The 14541-nt window shown below is 36.7% G+C and overlaps 3 protein-coding genes across 8 annotated transcripts; 2 read left to right on the forward strand and 1 right to left on the reverse strand.

Annotated features, from left to right (window-relative positions):
• Positions 1-289: 289 nt before the first annotated feature.
• Flash (FLICE-associated huge protein) lies at positions 290-5080 on the forward strand. 2 transcript variants are annotated; one of them, XM_071772958.1, is made up of 4 exons: positions 290-468; positions 1233-1405; positions 1473-1882; positions 2185-5080. In XM_071772958.1, the coding sequence occupies exons 1-4, from the start codon at positions 406-408 to the stop codon at positions 4482-4484; spliced, it is 2946 nt and encodes a 981-aa protein (XP_071629059.1). In that variant the 5' UTR covers positions 290-405; the 3' UTR covers positions 4485-5080. The 2 variants fall into 2 exon arrangements, with proteins under 2 accessions (XP_071629059.1, XP_071629060.1); XM_071772959.1 differs by having other exon boundaries at positions 359-499.
• A 1246-nt stretch (positions 5081-6326) lies between these two features.
• Positions 6327-11706, forward strand: LOC139809788 (novel acetylcholine receptor chaperone). Of its 2 annotated transcripts, none has more exons than XM_071772980.1 (4): positions 6327-6468; positions 9714-9885; positions 10255-10361; positions 10432-11706. In XM_071772980.1, exons 1-4 carry the CDS (start codon positions 6358-6360, stop codon positions 10543-10545), a joined length of 504 nt encoding a protein of 167 aa, XP_071629081.1. In that variant the 5' UTR covers positions 6327-6357; the 3' UTR covers positions 10546-11706. The 2 variants fall into 2 exon arrangements, with proteins under 2 accessions (XP_071629081.1, XP_071629082.1); XM_071772981.1 differs by having other exon boundaries at positions 9714-9852.
• On the reverse strand, positions 6375-14420 carry Vta1 (vesicle trafficking 1). Of its 4 annotated transcripts, XR_011731178.1 has the most exons (6): positions 14055-14420; positions 13305-13745; positions 13094-13240; positions 12819-12986; positions 6643-7045; positions 6375-6514 (listed from the first exon to the last, which is right to left on the reverse strand). XR_011731178.1 is itself a non-coding variant. In XM_071772968.1 (5 exons), exons 1-4 carry the CDS (start codon positions 14167-14169, stop codon positions 12835-12837), a joined length of 855 nt encoding a protein of 284 aa, XP_071629069.1. In that variant the 5' UTR covers positions 14170-14420; the 3' UTR covers positions 6639-7045; positions 12819-12834. The 4 variants fall into 4 exon arrangements, 3 of the variants coding, with proteins under 3 accessions (XP_071629069.1, XP_071629068.1, XP_071629067.1); XM_071772968.1 differs by lacking the exon at positions 6375-6514 and having other exon boundaries at positions 6639-7045; XM_071772967.1 differs by lacking the exons at positions 6375-6514; positions 6643-7045 and adding an exon at positions 12482-12603.
• Positions 14421-14541: the final 121 nt, after the last annotated feature.

The following is a 14541-nucleotide window of genomic DNA, read 5'->3' on the forward strand; positions in this document are numbered from 1 at the left end:
GTAAGACGCGGGGGAGAATTCACACTTTCGTTCGTGTTTCGCACTGCGCACAGCCACGTGGGGATGTGGCAAACGTGTGGTAGCGGAGAAAACCTCCGGTTTATAGAGATCCGAAGTGCAGAGGCATCGAAATCATCCCACGAGTATAATTCAAGTAATTGAAGGGAGGAACGGGATGAGAAACGGAGTATATACGAGACGAGAAACAGTCTGCACGTGGTGGCGTGGTGCAGCAAGTGTCGTTCGTGCTCCGTGAAAAAAGTGCAATAACTGGAAACAGCTGTGTGGCTGACACTTGTGTGGTCCTGTGGCCAACACTCACAGCTGCGATCCTTGTGATAGTTTCAGCGATGGCACGCGGGGGTGGTGTTACGACCGTCTGGTTATGATAGATAATCGCGGAAAATGGAGGATGACGTCGATATTTATGCGGATTTACCGAGTCTCGATTTGAATCTCGTGAAAAATGTGAGAGTCACCGACGAAAATTCTATTTCTGGTTAGCGTGACTTCGTCGTTGCGCGACCTTGCATGCGAAGATAAATAGCCTTTGATTTTAGAAGAATATAGAATATATAAAGGATACGAAGTAGTATAGGCTAGTTTGTGCTTGTATTGTTAAAGAATGCAATTGTGCTCCCAATTTTAGTTCGATAAGTGACATAACCTGTACGTATGACGATATAACCTATAAAGTGTTTCCCGCGCGCGCTATGAAATTGTATTTGCGTGTTCTGTCACACTTTGGAATTATATTTCTCGATTGTGCGAGATGTTCTTGATATTCCTGTTAAAATCTATCGTATTTGTTAAATGCATTGTTTAATTACGTGAGAAAAATTTGTATCATTTTGTTGGTTTGTTTGCTATCATTGTTTCGTGGAATATGCATTTTTAAATAGTTTTTTTTATTTGTTATTACAAACCACGTAAAATACGAAAGTTTAAGTACAATAAGATATACTTAAGAATTCCTTTAAACTCGTAGAATATTATTTTATATCAAATTTAAGATTATCTTTAATGTACATAAATGTTATGTACGTAACTGTACGCTCTACAAATTATTTCGTTCAAATGAGCAAAGATTAGATACTTCAATTTAATCTAGTCAGTTGTGTATGCAATAACAATTTATAAGAAAGAAGTTTTTACTTACTAACAAGTTACGTATATGCCACTGATGTAAAATCTATGAAATAATAAGTTGATGCTTTTAAATTGTTATCAAGGACCAAGATTGTAACTGCAAGGAATTGAAGAAAGAGCTTGATTCACTCGCGAGCAAATTGGAAAATATGCAGAAGATTAAGACAAATTTGGAGAAGAATCTGTCTTCCTTGCTCAAAACTGCAAAAGCTGAAATTTCACGGAAGGATAAGATGATAAATGACCTCAGGAAACAGTACGAATTTTATAAACCGTAATATCGACAAACGTTTCTGTTTCTAACGTTATCAAAATGTTTACAGGTTGGACGATGTAACCTTTAGAAGGAGCAACAGAAGTGAAGCTTCAGGTTCTTCTACTCATAGATTACCGCGTCAACATACTGCGAAGTATGAAAATGTTCCCTCGACGCATTCACAAGAAAGTGAAACTGAATCGCATGAAATTCAATTCCATCACGACGAGTATAAAAGTAAGAAGCCACAGACTGATGTTAACCGGATACCCACATTGTTTGGGGAAAGATTACAAAAAAGACTTATGGAGAGTGAAGAGGAGGAGAAAAAGCAAAAGGAAATGTTAAAGCTTGGCGTGGAAGTTAAATCAGCAGATATTCCTGAAAACAACGTTGTGGAAAACGATAAGGAGATTGGATCTCAATTCGGTACAAACGACAACAATAAATCTAATATCGAACGATGTTCTAATTCAGGTAGCGTAAACTTTACTTTTTATGCGATTATATACATATATCGTGTAAGCTTGTATAGAATTATAAAACAGTTTTTTAATCGTTATGTAACTTTTTATCTAACGTTAAAAAATTCTTTATACCTTCATATTAAAATACATATCGTACTTGTTAAATATCTATTTGTTACTATTTATCTCTGTCTGTATCTTGAAGAAAGTATGCAAATTTTAGAATTCATACTTAGACATTAAGTAAAACACGAGTAATATACTCGTTAGTTTGAAAATGTAGTAATTTATTACAAAATAATCTTGTTGCAGAACCCCCCGACAGAGAATCGTACAAAAAGAAAAGGACGAATGAAGAGGATGATACGCGGAGACATAAGCGTTTAAAAATGGAAAATAATGAAGATAAAACTACGACCGAAGAAACCGATTACAATTACCTTACACAGTATCCTGTAACAGACAATTCTGCGCAATACGAGAACAAAGATGGTGCCGTAAAATTCGAAAATCGCCCGAATGCAGGATATTCTTTTAAAAAGGAAGAAGTTCCATTTTGTACTGGACGTAGAGCCTCTTCCGAGTATCGAGACACGAAACAGGATCGAAGTTGTACAAATGGATGGAGAAGTGACTCGAAAAATAATTCAACAAAAGATCACGACAGTTCCAATGTCAAGAACGATCTTGTTGATAGTTTGAGAAATTCTCGGACGTCAAATTATGTTTCAGAAAGATTTAATAATGGTTATAAGAAGAATGAGTATAGTCACAGACACAGTCCGCCTAGAAGAAGAAGCTACTCTAGAAGCAGGAGCGATTATGAGAGTTCGAGTAGTCATCGTTTACGTGAAAGATCCAGTAGGACATATAGAGAAAAGAAGCATGATGATTATATATATGATAGCCGATACAAAAACGAGAGATTAAAGAAAAACCACGAGAGCGAGGAAAGTGACGGGAAAACGAGATATAGGCGTGGAGAACGTGACGTTCTACGGGATAGATCCAGATACTCGAGTGACAGAGAAAGCAGTAGCTCGTATAAGAATAAGAAGTACGAAAATCACAGAATAAAAAAGGAAACAGAAAATGTTTTAAATGATAAAAAATTACACGAAGGTAATAAAGCTGCAGCAGAAACTAATTCCCGAAAGTCTTCTAGTCGAACAAATAGTGCTGGGAAAAATGTTGAACACAAAGAGAAAAACGAATCAAAGATCAAATCTAAAAATTCGATAGAAAACACATCCGTATGTGTCGCAATGAAAGATTTGGAAGAAGGTGAAATTTTAGACAGTCCTGAGAATAAAAATAATTCTATAAAAATATCTAAAGATAATAAAATGGAAGAAAATGATGTAAAGAGCGTTTCAGTTGAAGATAAAAATGAAGATATTTCTGTAAATGTATTCGTAGATGATAAATCGATACGATTTAAAAATGATGTAAATAGTACAAATCAACTGGAAGTGGCGGATATTAGTACAAAAAAAATTGAAGTATTGCCATATCTGCAACAAAATTTGAAAGATTGCGGGGAAGCAATTCAATTAAGTTCTAGCAAAAATGATGAAATATATAATTGTAGAAAAAATGAAGACACATGCAAATCTCATATTAATAAAGATTTAATGGATTCTGTTGCTCAGAATATTGGAGCAATTGAACAAGTGCACGACAGTGATATTGACGATAATGATAAAAATGACGCTGATAAAACATCAAAGGATTTTATTACTGACGCTATTACTGAAACTGTTGTTACTGAAACTGCTGTTACTGAAACTGCTGTTACTGAAACTGCCGTTATCGAAACTGCTGTTACTGAAATTGCTGTTACAGAAACTGCTATTACAGAAACTGCTGAATCTGCTAAAATCAAAGAGACGACTGCTGATATTGAAAGTGTCACTAAAATCAAAGAGTCAGATGATTCTAGTAATCAATTCGAAAGTGCTACTAAAATAGACATTCCCAATATTGAAAGTGTCGTTGAAATCACAGAGGTGAATAATTTTAATATTGATAACAGTATCCATAAAATTGATGGCGATGAATTAAAAACCTCTACCGCTAAAGTTGTTACAAAAGTGGAGGCTGTGCTTAATTGTGATATTGAGGATAGAGATAAAAGTCAAGCACCAATCGAAAGCGAAACTTTTCACCAAATGTCAAGTAAGAGCAACGTCGAAACGTGCCTCAACGATCATAATTATGTTCAGAGTCCTTCTATCGATGTCTCGGATCTCGGTGCAACGAAAAAGTCGCCTTTGAAGTCGGAATGTGGTGAAGCTGTTCCGGAAACAACAACAACAACGTCAAAGGAAACGAAAGCGGAAAAAACAATCAATGTTCAATCGGTTAATAGTGTTAAGAGGACAGTGTCGTCTACAGTGAAGAATAAAAAAGACCAGCAGAGCAAAGGGATATTAATTTCGCATCGTCGAAAAGCCGTGATACTGAGCGACAGTAACGCGTCTATGACCGTCCTGATGAACGCGAACGTAGCGAAAACGTCTTCTATCATTAACAATTGTAGCGACAACGATTCTACTTTGAAGCCGCGTGCCTGCAAGATATCGCGAGTGACTGCAAAAACATGTAAATAATCATTGTACAGTTCTTACGCTTATAAGGGATGTATTAATAAACCTGGATTCATAAGAGCGAGAAGTTGAGAACAGAAACAGTTGGAAAATGTCGTCGTGCAAAATGGTATGATATGTTTCAGTTAAGTTTCTTGTCTTTTAAGCTTTAATCTTTCGTTCACTTTTCTTCAGACGAGACGATGCGTAAGTCAATTTAATTTAGTTAGAGATAAAACAATGACTCGAGTGGATAAAAGTAAAGCAAATATTTTTGGAGCCGAAGACAGGAGTAAAATGTAATGTTATATTCCCTACGGGAAATCATAATTTGTTTTTATCATAAAGTATCTTTTTCTATTTGTTTGCGCTTATCCGAAAATTCGATACATCACACTCTGCTGGGTCGTCGCGTAATAAAATGACTTCGACCAAGCTCCGCGATTAACTCAGATTAATTTTATCCATGTTTATAGAATGAATTCTAGCTTGTCTTTGCACATGCCGCAATAAACTACTTTAATTTATTATCTATTCATATTTGCGCTTCTCCTCTGTATCTATTTTCGGATCAGCCACTTCTCACTATATTGCTTCTCGCTTTTGATTCAGTAACGGTACCTGTCTTACTCTTTACATTTTCTACATTCTTGACACAAACATGGTATTCTCATAAACTTTTTACTGATATTTCTTAATATTTTCTTCAGTTGCTAATTAGGTATTATTTATTCTACGACTCTATACATCTCTGTATATGTATGTACATATTTTGTATATTGGCGCTTATATGATCATCTTTGGATATTATTAATGCAAAATCATATTTATACATACAATTTGTCATTATTAAATCAATATTATTTTATTGTTACATTAATTACATTAAAGATATAAATTTAATAAAAGTTCAAGCAGGATCACTGCTGCTATTTTACTATTTACTATATTCACTTTCATGTACAACATTTCATCTCTTCTACACTTCTCTTCTCCTACAATAAAGTTATTAAGCTATTATTATTAATGATACGAGAGTTACCCGATAATTAATCTGTGATTAACACATTGACCGCCGGATAACTCGTAGTTGCGGTGATCTACGGATGGATCTACGGGGACCAGCTACTCACCGAATCGTTTTTTTGAAGGGGAAGATACAATTTTATTCAGTTTGAGATGAGGAATAAATATAGTTAAGTAACATTATTAAACGATATAAAATGTTGATATTAAATTGGTGTCGGTAGCAAAGTTACCTAATTTACAGTGATGATAGTCAACGCGTCGGGTTAATCGGAGCTCGATCGAAATCGGCCTGGGGGTCGATCATGTATCTTGGAAAAAAAAGGTGAAAATGAAAATTACAAAAGTAAACAGATTTACAAGATTCTTGATCGACCCCCCGAGCGAGGGGGAGCATATCCAACATCGATTGGCGCGGGAGAGAAGAGAAGCGAAGCGGCCGCGGCGTCGCCGTTATCGATCAGAAAATAGCCGGCGCGACGACGCCGACGACGCGCGCGTCCGCCGCTGACGTCACCTCGACGCTCGGGGGGACGAGAGGGGAGAGGGACGTCGTCCGTGCGCCGCGCTCCGGCCTCAGAGGACATCGGGATGATCCGCGCCATGGACGTCGTCGCCGTCGCTGTCGCCGTCGTCGCCGCGGCCGCTTAAACTCGCCGACGCTCGACGCCGAGCATGTGCCCCTAGACGCGCCCTCGCCGCTCGCCGCCGCCGTCGCCGCCGCCGCGGCCTCCGCCGAGAGCGTGATCCGCGCTCAGTCGCGGCCGTCCGCGCCGCGCTCGCTTCCGGCGAACTCCGATCGATCGGCGGCGTTTTTCACAGTTCCCCACGCGAATACACGCGATACCGATATACCTATTAGGCTGTCAAGATGGGCTCGATAGTGCTCAAGTCGCTCTCGGTGCTCCTCGGCATATTCTTCGTCTTCGTCGGCACGATGAAGCTGACGTCGCACATCAGCAAGGATCTGCACAAGGACCTGGTAAGTTCGCTTCCTCGCGACCGACGAATCGATCGCTTCTTTTTGCCTGTGCGATTAAATTACATTTAAACGAGACTATACACGCAGTAACGATAAACGGCGATTTTAGCGACTCGATAAATGATAGAATTTATAGTCAAAATTGACTGTTTATATAGTCATGGTTGAAATTACCATTAGGTTTAGCAATGGCGAACTGACAGGTCCCAAAGAGACGCAAAGCTGATGAAGTTACCGTCCGCTGCGGTTCAATATCCGTCGGAATTAGCAAAACTGATTCAATTTAATGTCGTTACGTTTAACAGGATTAATATCGTTATGTCGTTACGTTATAACAGCGTTGAGGTCGACGGACGAGAAACGATTTAGTCGCTGAAATTAGTACTGCTTTTATCGCGTTAAGTAGTCCCAATTGTAGTCTTATAATTGCTGAATTAATTCAAAATTAATAATTGGCAGCGAGCGTCGCGCGCAGACTTTCGTCCGGGGATCAACCAGTTATTAATCCGATCGATCGAGATTTCTCTTCACCCAATTAGATCCAATGGTCGTTCGGTGATTTACCCACAAACGAGTGCTGCAAAACATAACACGATTAGCAAATTATTAACATTGCTGTTAAATAATTTATCTGATTAATATCCATTTCTATCAACGCAGATTAACTTTAATCTCGGTTTAATATACCTTTAATCTTTTTCTAATTTTAAGAGTTACATAAAGATAGAAAGTAAGTTAAACCGAGATTAAAGTTAATCTACATTGGTAGAAATGGACGTAATATATAATTAATAATTGGAAACTGGACCAATATGAATCTTAAAATTATCAATTAGAGAAGATGCGATTTCCGATCGGGCTGGGGATCTTGGTAATAATATTTTACATTTCTGAATTTTGTATACTTTTTTTTCAACTCAGCAAACTGCGCGCCGATTATTTCTGTAAGGAATTTATTGCGAAAAATATCGCCAAGTCAAAGTTCGAGAATCTGGACCTTCCTCTACAATCCCTACAACCCGAATGATTAATAATTAATTAAATAATAAAAAGAAATTATTTGACCGCTTCTAGCAGACTGACAGGCTGGACCCCATTCATTGTCACGTCCGTCATCTGCTTGTCTTATGTAATTTTGCGGACGTCGGTGTCGACGTCGGTGCCAAAGTGGCTAACGCCGCGAGTGCAGGCCCCCCTCCTTCCCCTCCCAACCCCGCGTATCACGTCCGGTCTGTCACGACCCGGCTTTGTTATGTAATGTAACATTTACGTGGCTCGGAGCTTACCGCCGCTACCCTTGGTTCCGCCGATATAACGCGCGCGCGCTTACGGCGTTTCCCCCTTGTCGGTCGAAGCTCCCGACGCCCCTCGTTCCCACGGTGCTCGTTTCCGGATTGTTAACGCTCCAGAGATGAAAAAAAAAGAAACTCGACGGCAAATACGAATGACACGGTTCGCCACGTTTATCGGGTTAACGTTTGGGCGCATCAGCCTCTTCCTCGGAAAAGCGCGATGAAAGGGCGCGATTGATCCAACGAACTTTATTAACCGAATTTTTTCTTTACAAAACGAACGACGTAATTTTACAAAGGGATGAACCACGTTAAAGTCGATCTTAAAGGTGCTGATGTACTTATAAAGTGATTTTTGGATATGTCTAGGATTGTCTATAAGAAAAAGCGGTCGAACTTGGTCTCGCGTGAATTAGAATGAGTAAAATGTATCGGCAATCGCGCATGTGTCAGACGATATATGAATACTGTAATTAATTTTCTAATTAATTTATTATTAAATTATATTATATTTATCCTTTTTATTCTTCCCGATCTTATATCCAGACGTCTACGAAAGTTTACATAAAAGATAAGAGAACACTAAAGCTCTACATTTTATAAGTATAAACTACGCACCGTAAAATATTAATAAAAATGGAAAAAAAGTTCGTACAAATTATGAAAACCAGCTCGCATCGCGAGTCTATCACAATGAGGTCAAGGGCGTCGAGGGAGAAAAAAAAATACAATTTTTTGAAACCTGGTCGATTGTAAGGTGCGACACATACCGTGTCACCCAGCTCGTTATAGACGGTATAAAAATACACGTACGCTCGATAACGTATAGTCGTATACCGAGTCGTATTAGAATATGTGCGCTGCAGGTGTTAAAGATTGAACGCTGATACGGCCACGTGGAAACGCACAATGGTCATTAGCATACTTTTTATCAAATCTGAAATATATTTATCGATAAAAAATTATTATTTGTAACAAATATAAAGTGTTCTATCATTATTAGCCTTTTGCCTTTTTATCAAAAGCCTCACGTACTGTTACGTACTTAGTGTTATACGGCTTAATATGACATTTTAATTCCGTAAAGCACGGACCGTCGGTGTGTCATTCCGCTATTTCAGTATCTCCGACATTGCCCAACGAAAGTGATATTAAGGTAAACATCGGTGCAGATTGCTTGGTCAACCGCCAATAAGCTCGCTAACTCGCTGGCGAATGATATTTATATACTTCGCGTATTAGAACAAGTCAGGCTTTCTTCAAGTCCTCGAATTGTCTGGGGCTGCCAAAACGGGCTCCCGATTATTTCGCCGCTATGTAAATACTGTGCAGTAAAAACAGAGTTCAGTAACAGAGTCACTTTAGAGATGAATAATGAGACGTATTTCTCATCAAATTTTGAAATAATTCTTTTCTCTGTCGACATTTAATTGTATGCTACACATTGCTACACATTCGAGTAATTTTTAAAACGTCAAACATCTTTTAGCGTCAAACATCTTAATTCGCGAATCTGTGCTTCAAATTGGAACCCGGGAAAAAATTTTTCCTATATAAATATATATAAAATATGTCCATATACGTATGTTTTCTTTTTCTCGAATTATACTAAAGCTTCACCTAAAATCAAGCGAAGAATATACGATTTGTTATTTATTCACTTCCCTTGTTTGCATTCGTCAAAGCTTACTTTTTAACCAACTGCAATTCAAAAGATTACTTTTAGTATTTTTCTTAAAGGAACAATTATTTAAATTTTTGACAAGAGATATCGCGACACCTGTTAAATTCATCTATCAGCGAATATTATATATTCTTTACGCATTTAATTCTAGACATATAATTAAGTAAATAAATAAATAAATATAATGAAGTATAGTCTCATTTTTTTTATTTTCTATTATTTTCAATGAAGAAGGCTATTAGGATTTTAATGTTTTTTTTTTGTTTCAGAGAAAGGAATATGTCAAGTATGCAAAAGTATTCCCGCTCTCAGGAACGCTTGACTTCAAGGTACCCAGCAAGTGGTATCGAAGAGTCGTCGGCTCGCTCGAGATCATCTGCGGGCTCGCCATGGCGATTATTCCAAGTCGTAGGTGCAAAAGACCAACCACCTTCTTTGATCGTAATAGCCTCCTTTCGCAACAACCTGTTCTGCTGAATTATCAGTTTTGCAAATTCTCAATTTTGTAATACCGTATCGCCAATCCCATCAATTCTTGACGTCAGAGATTGTTTTATCATAGACATTTACTATCACAAACGTTTTACGGTCTTTGATTGCACACCCAAGTCCTTAAATAGATATTAAATGCTAATTTTTATAGAGACTCGTATTCGATGAATTTCTATTTCCGCAGATTCCGCACACTGACCCTTCTCGCACTTTATTATCCCGTACAAATTCTTAGCTTTATTCGCCACACCATAGAAATTGCCGTATTCGATAAACGGAGCTGGTCCATTGTAGTAATCATCTGTAAATTGCTTTCAGACAAAGTTAAAAACTTATCGAACACAGTACTGCTTCTCTTGATGCTGATGGCCGTGTATTCTCACTACATGGTAAACGACAAATTCGAGAGGATCGCCCCGGCACTGGTGAGTAGTGATTAATCAACGTTATCGTCATGCGTTTCGCTGTAACTGTAAATTGGGAAATTGGTTTCAGGTATTCTTCTTCATGCTCACGGGGCGACTGGTGATCGACTGGCAGCTCAGGCGAGAAGACGCGCAATCGGTGACGGCGAACGGTGTCGACGATAAAGCTAAGAAGCAAGACTGAGCGGGATTACGGTTGGAAAACGCGTTGTCTGTTTTCACTTCAAACCACTTGATTCCGCGATTTCATTTCTGGAACACTGATTCTGAGGAATATTAGTTTATTTATTTCAAACGTAGACTCTCTCGTTCTCATTCTTTCAAAAATGAAATTTTTATCTCAAAGCACCGTTATTCAATATATCTTTCCGGATTCTTTTTATATATAAAAGATTCGATATGCAATACAAAAACTTTGTAATATGTAGGAAGAAAGAAAACGATGATTTGGGATTCTCTGGATTAAATTTGTAATAGTTCGTCCCGCAATATCAGTCCGTTGCATTAATGTCGATTGTCGCTGGTCATGATCAAAGAAATTATCTCTCTCTATTTATATGACAGTTAAGACAATGATGCAAAAAGAGACTAAATATCGCTAATAATAAACAAACTATATCAGTGAAATTAATTTTAAAAATAAATAAGTTTGGTCGATTTATTCTAGTTGATTGGCCGTTTTCTGAACGCACTTTTATCGATAAATGCGCGCATTTATTTCTGAGATGTTATAGTATATGTAACGTGAACTATAGCATCTCAAAAGTAAATATGTGTATTTATCAATAAATGTGCGTTCAGAATACGGGCCTTTGTCTCTTGTAGACCTTTATAAAACCGTAACATAATGGCTATCACACGCGACAGCTATATAATTAATAATATAAGACATACAGTTGTAATATAAGCAGCTATATAATATAAATATATATAGGAAACTATAATATAATTAGTTAAATTAGAGATACTCTTATTAAACAGCTACAATATAAATAAATGTATAATATATGAAGAACTATGATATATAATCATAAGAGGCTATAATATAAACGAGCTGTAATGTAAACAGAGAAAGAAATTTAATCTGCTACGCGTAATACTAATCGACATTGATGCGACCAATCCTCAATGACACTAGCTTAAGCACGAGGTACTAACTGCCACTTGAATGAATGTGCTCTTATATGTACCGTGCGAGTGTGTGTGTATGGAACATATAGAAAATGTTTCTTAGTAATTGATACATATGTGCGCACTAGCTTTAAATTTATTTCTTAAAATCTCCACGTGCGAATAACGAGTGTGATCGGACAATTTGATAAATAAACCAAAATTGTGAAACTCAGAGACTTTTCTCTAATTATTATTTGATACCCAATTTGAGTTGTTTTCATGTCTAATAATATTCTGATTTTGAGCCACGGCAACAATTTATGGAATGCTTTACGTGTTTTAAAAATATTTGAATCGATATTTTGTTATGTATAACAGTCATAATATAATTTTTATAAATTGAAACATTTATGTCTTTTGAAAAGATTTCAGTTATTTTTATTAAAAACAATCATATTGGTCTCCTTTCATTTATATGTAAAGACTGACATAAAAACATGTACATCGTTTAAATGTATCAGAAATATATTTATTTAAACTTTTTTTTATATAAATTGTTTCAATATAAACGGTTTATATCTATTGGTTAATAAAAATCCAATGAAAATGTTTAAGGTTTTTTTGTCAGAAAAAGATTAATACGCACACATTTTGATGTATTATATCTCATTTAGTATTGTTTATATTGTTTATATAAAAAATATGTACGAGACGTTAGATGTTCATATCATATGAAATAAAATACAACTAGTTTTGTTGCAAGTTTGTTTATCAATACCATTATTATTAAATCCTAAAGCTTGTAAAAGCAATTATATGCTATTTAAAAAAAATAAAAAATAAGCCATTTATCTTAAAACAATCTAATTCAAGATTTTTCAATTCCAAAATAACTAATTCGTACCATTTACATGTTCATTTTTCATTATTTATTTAGTAAAATAACAATGATTTCTCGCAAAAATGTCTCATTAATAATATTCTAAAAAATTATTAGGAAAACAAAATAGCGATGCTAAAGCTTTTATTAAAATGAATATTAATACTCTTATAGTTTCAATAAATACAATGAAACTCCATAACTATACATCTTTCATCTTGGACAGCAATAGTTACAATCTGGAAAACACTGCAACAATTTCTATTTTTAAGTGCACCATATGCAGAGGTTGATTTGACTAGCTAATTGTAACCATGCCTCTTATTCTTCTATTATTCGTACCCAAAAGTTGTGAAATATTAATAAAATATCTTTTACTGGGCAATATGCGCGATACAGGCTTGATGCCTGTTGATTTTGATATTCAACATAATTAATTATAAGTAAGACATTACTGAACGTACTTTCTGTCCATTTCATCTAAGCGGATTCCTGACCAGTAGTTAAAAGATGCAGAGCTTTCCGAAGATTCATTACAGAAGTAGCTACATCATCATAATCCAATGCACTGCTTGCCCATTTGATCATTTTTTGAACCTTGCTAATTTGTTCAACCGTCAACTTGGCACCACCTAGAAAATTGTATTATGTTCGAGATAAAATGATTATTTCACATTGTGTTCCCAGACTTATTTATTTTATCTCATTTGTGAATATCAATTTACATCACAGGACTTACCTTCTGTTTTATACTTATCATCATCTTTTGAGTCAAACAACTGCATTCTTATAGTTGGCGGATCTGCAGGGACAGACGGAATGTCTGGCGAAGTATTATCCTTAGGACTTTCAGGACTTCCAGGATTTACACTTGATTCGGGCTCATCTGATGGTCATAAAATGTTCATTAGAATTTGACAAATTTGTGAGGACAAACACCCAATATTTACCATCGTTGTCATTCGACGCATTCATAGAAGTACTGTCATCATCTGCTTCTTTCATTGGCCCCGGCACCGGAGTTTCTCCATTTGTGAAGCAATTGTTGAGATAAGCTGCTTTCCATTGAGCGTACTTCCGATTTTGTCCCGCTTCCACGCTCAATTCTCCAAACAGCGTCAACACGTCGTACAATATCTGAGCGGTGTAAAAGCTCTGCAGTACGTTCTTGGAGAAATTTCCAGCCCTATCGTTCTTATCGGCATATAAAAATAGCTTCAGGGCCCAATTTTCTAAATGCGCTTGAGCAGCCACGTCGTTAGTAATAGCTTCGTTGTCGTGCAGTTCTTTCTTCCTTGCTTCCAACCAGTCCATCAATTTCAACAGAAAATTAGTCTCCGCCGATGTCTTGGTGGACAACTTCAATCCAGTTTGAAGAGCATACAGGCGACCTGTTTTTTGTACGTAAATTTTAATTAACTCTTTGTCTCTCTTAAGGGCCGGTTGTTCCAACCTGTTGGTAAGCTAATAGATCATATATATGTCTTTGTTTAGCCTTTACATTAAATAAAGATAGGCAATGATTTAACTATTGGTTAGCTTTAGCTTTACAGGTTGGAACAACCGGCCCTTAGAAATAAAAGACAAGGCATGTTAAACTTTTAATTAGAAAATAATTTGTTTTTTTTTTTCACCGTGTCATTACCGAGATATTTCTACAATCTTTAGAATCATGATTTAAATGTATATTATGTACTTACACCAATAACTGACAACATTATCTCGCTGGTCGTGCTTCGACGCGACAGTTAAATATTTCTGAATAGATTTCAGAGGATTCGGAACTTGCGGCAAATCGGGTCCTGCCAGTGCCATTGGAATAACAAATATCGAAAATTACACCGTTTAGAAATTATCTTCTCTCGATAGACCGCTTCTCGGATATATCCGACAATATATCTCAATGCACGAAGAATAAATTATTGGCCTGTATATCAGTCGACTTCTTAACAACACTCAAGGGCAAGACGATTTCTTATCGTCAAAATAAAATCAATCTGTACGTCGACTGCGGTACTACACTTGTCCTTCGAAATACATATTGCAGTATTTTCATATCAACGGCGCAGTTGTATTTTACCGGAGCAGAGAGAGAGAGAGAGAGAGAGAGAGAGAGAGAGAGAGAGAGAGAGAGAGAGAGAGAGAGAGAGAGAGAGAGGCCTGTACACTACCGCCAGTATTTTTGAA

Source organism: Temnothorax longispinosus, chromosome 3 (genome assembly GCF_030848805.1).
Source record: "Temnothorax longispinosus isolate EJ_2023e chromosome 3, Tlon_JGU_v1, whole genome shotgun sequence".
NCBI classification, from domain to species: Eukaryota; Metazoa; Arthropoda; class Insecta; order Hymenoptera; family Formicidae; genus Temnothorax; species Temnothorax longispinosus.

What these genes read in the sequence shown, in the direction of transcription:
- Flash (XM_071772958.1), top strand. Translation starts at nt 406, where the DNA reads ATGGAGGATGACGTCGATATTTATGCGGATTTACCGAGTCTCGATTTG. An exon ending in ATAAATGACCTCAGGAAACA is followed by an intron (nt 1,406 to 1,472) that starts GTACGAATTTTA and finishes AAATGTTTACAG; the next exon opens with GTTGGACGATGTAACCTTTA. An exon ending in CGAACGATGTTCTAATTCAG is followed by an intron (nt 1,883 to 2,184) that starts GTAGCGTAAACT and finishes ATCTTGTTGCAG; the next exon opens with AACCCCCCGACAGAGAATCG.
- LOC139809788 (XM_071772980.1), top strand. Translation starts at nt 6,358, where the DNA reads ATGGGCTCGATAGTGCTCAAGTCGCTCTCGGTGCTCCTCGGCATATTC. An exon ending in AGGATCTGCACAAGGACCTG is followed by an intron (nt 6,469 to 9,713) that starts GTAAGTTCGCTT and finishes TTTTTGTTTCAG; the next exon opens with AGAAAGGAATATGTCAAGTA. An exon ending in AGAGGATCGCCCCGGCACTG is followed by an intron (nt 10,362 to 10,431) that starts GTGAGTAGTGAT and finishes AATTGGTTTCAG; the next exon opens with GTATTCTTCTTCATGCTCAC.
- Vta1 (XM_071772968.1), bottom strand. Translation starts at nt 14,169, where the DNA reads ATGGCACTGGCAGGACCCGATTTGCCGCAAGTTCCGAATCCTCTGAAA. An exon ending in TAATGTTGTCAGTTATTGGT is followed by an intron (nt 13,746 to 14,054) that starts GTAAGTACATAA and finishes TACAAAAAACAG; the next exon opens with GTCGCCTGTATGCTCTTCAA. An exon ending in TGCGTCGAATGACAACGATG is followed by an intron (nt 13,241 to 13,304) that starts GTAAATATTGGG and finishes TATGACCATCAG; the next exon opens with ATGAGCCCGAATCAAGTGTA.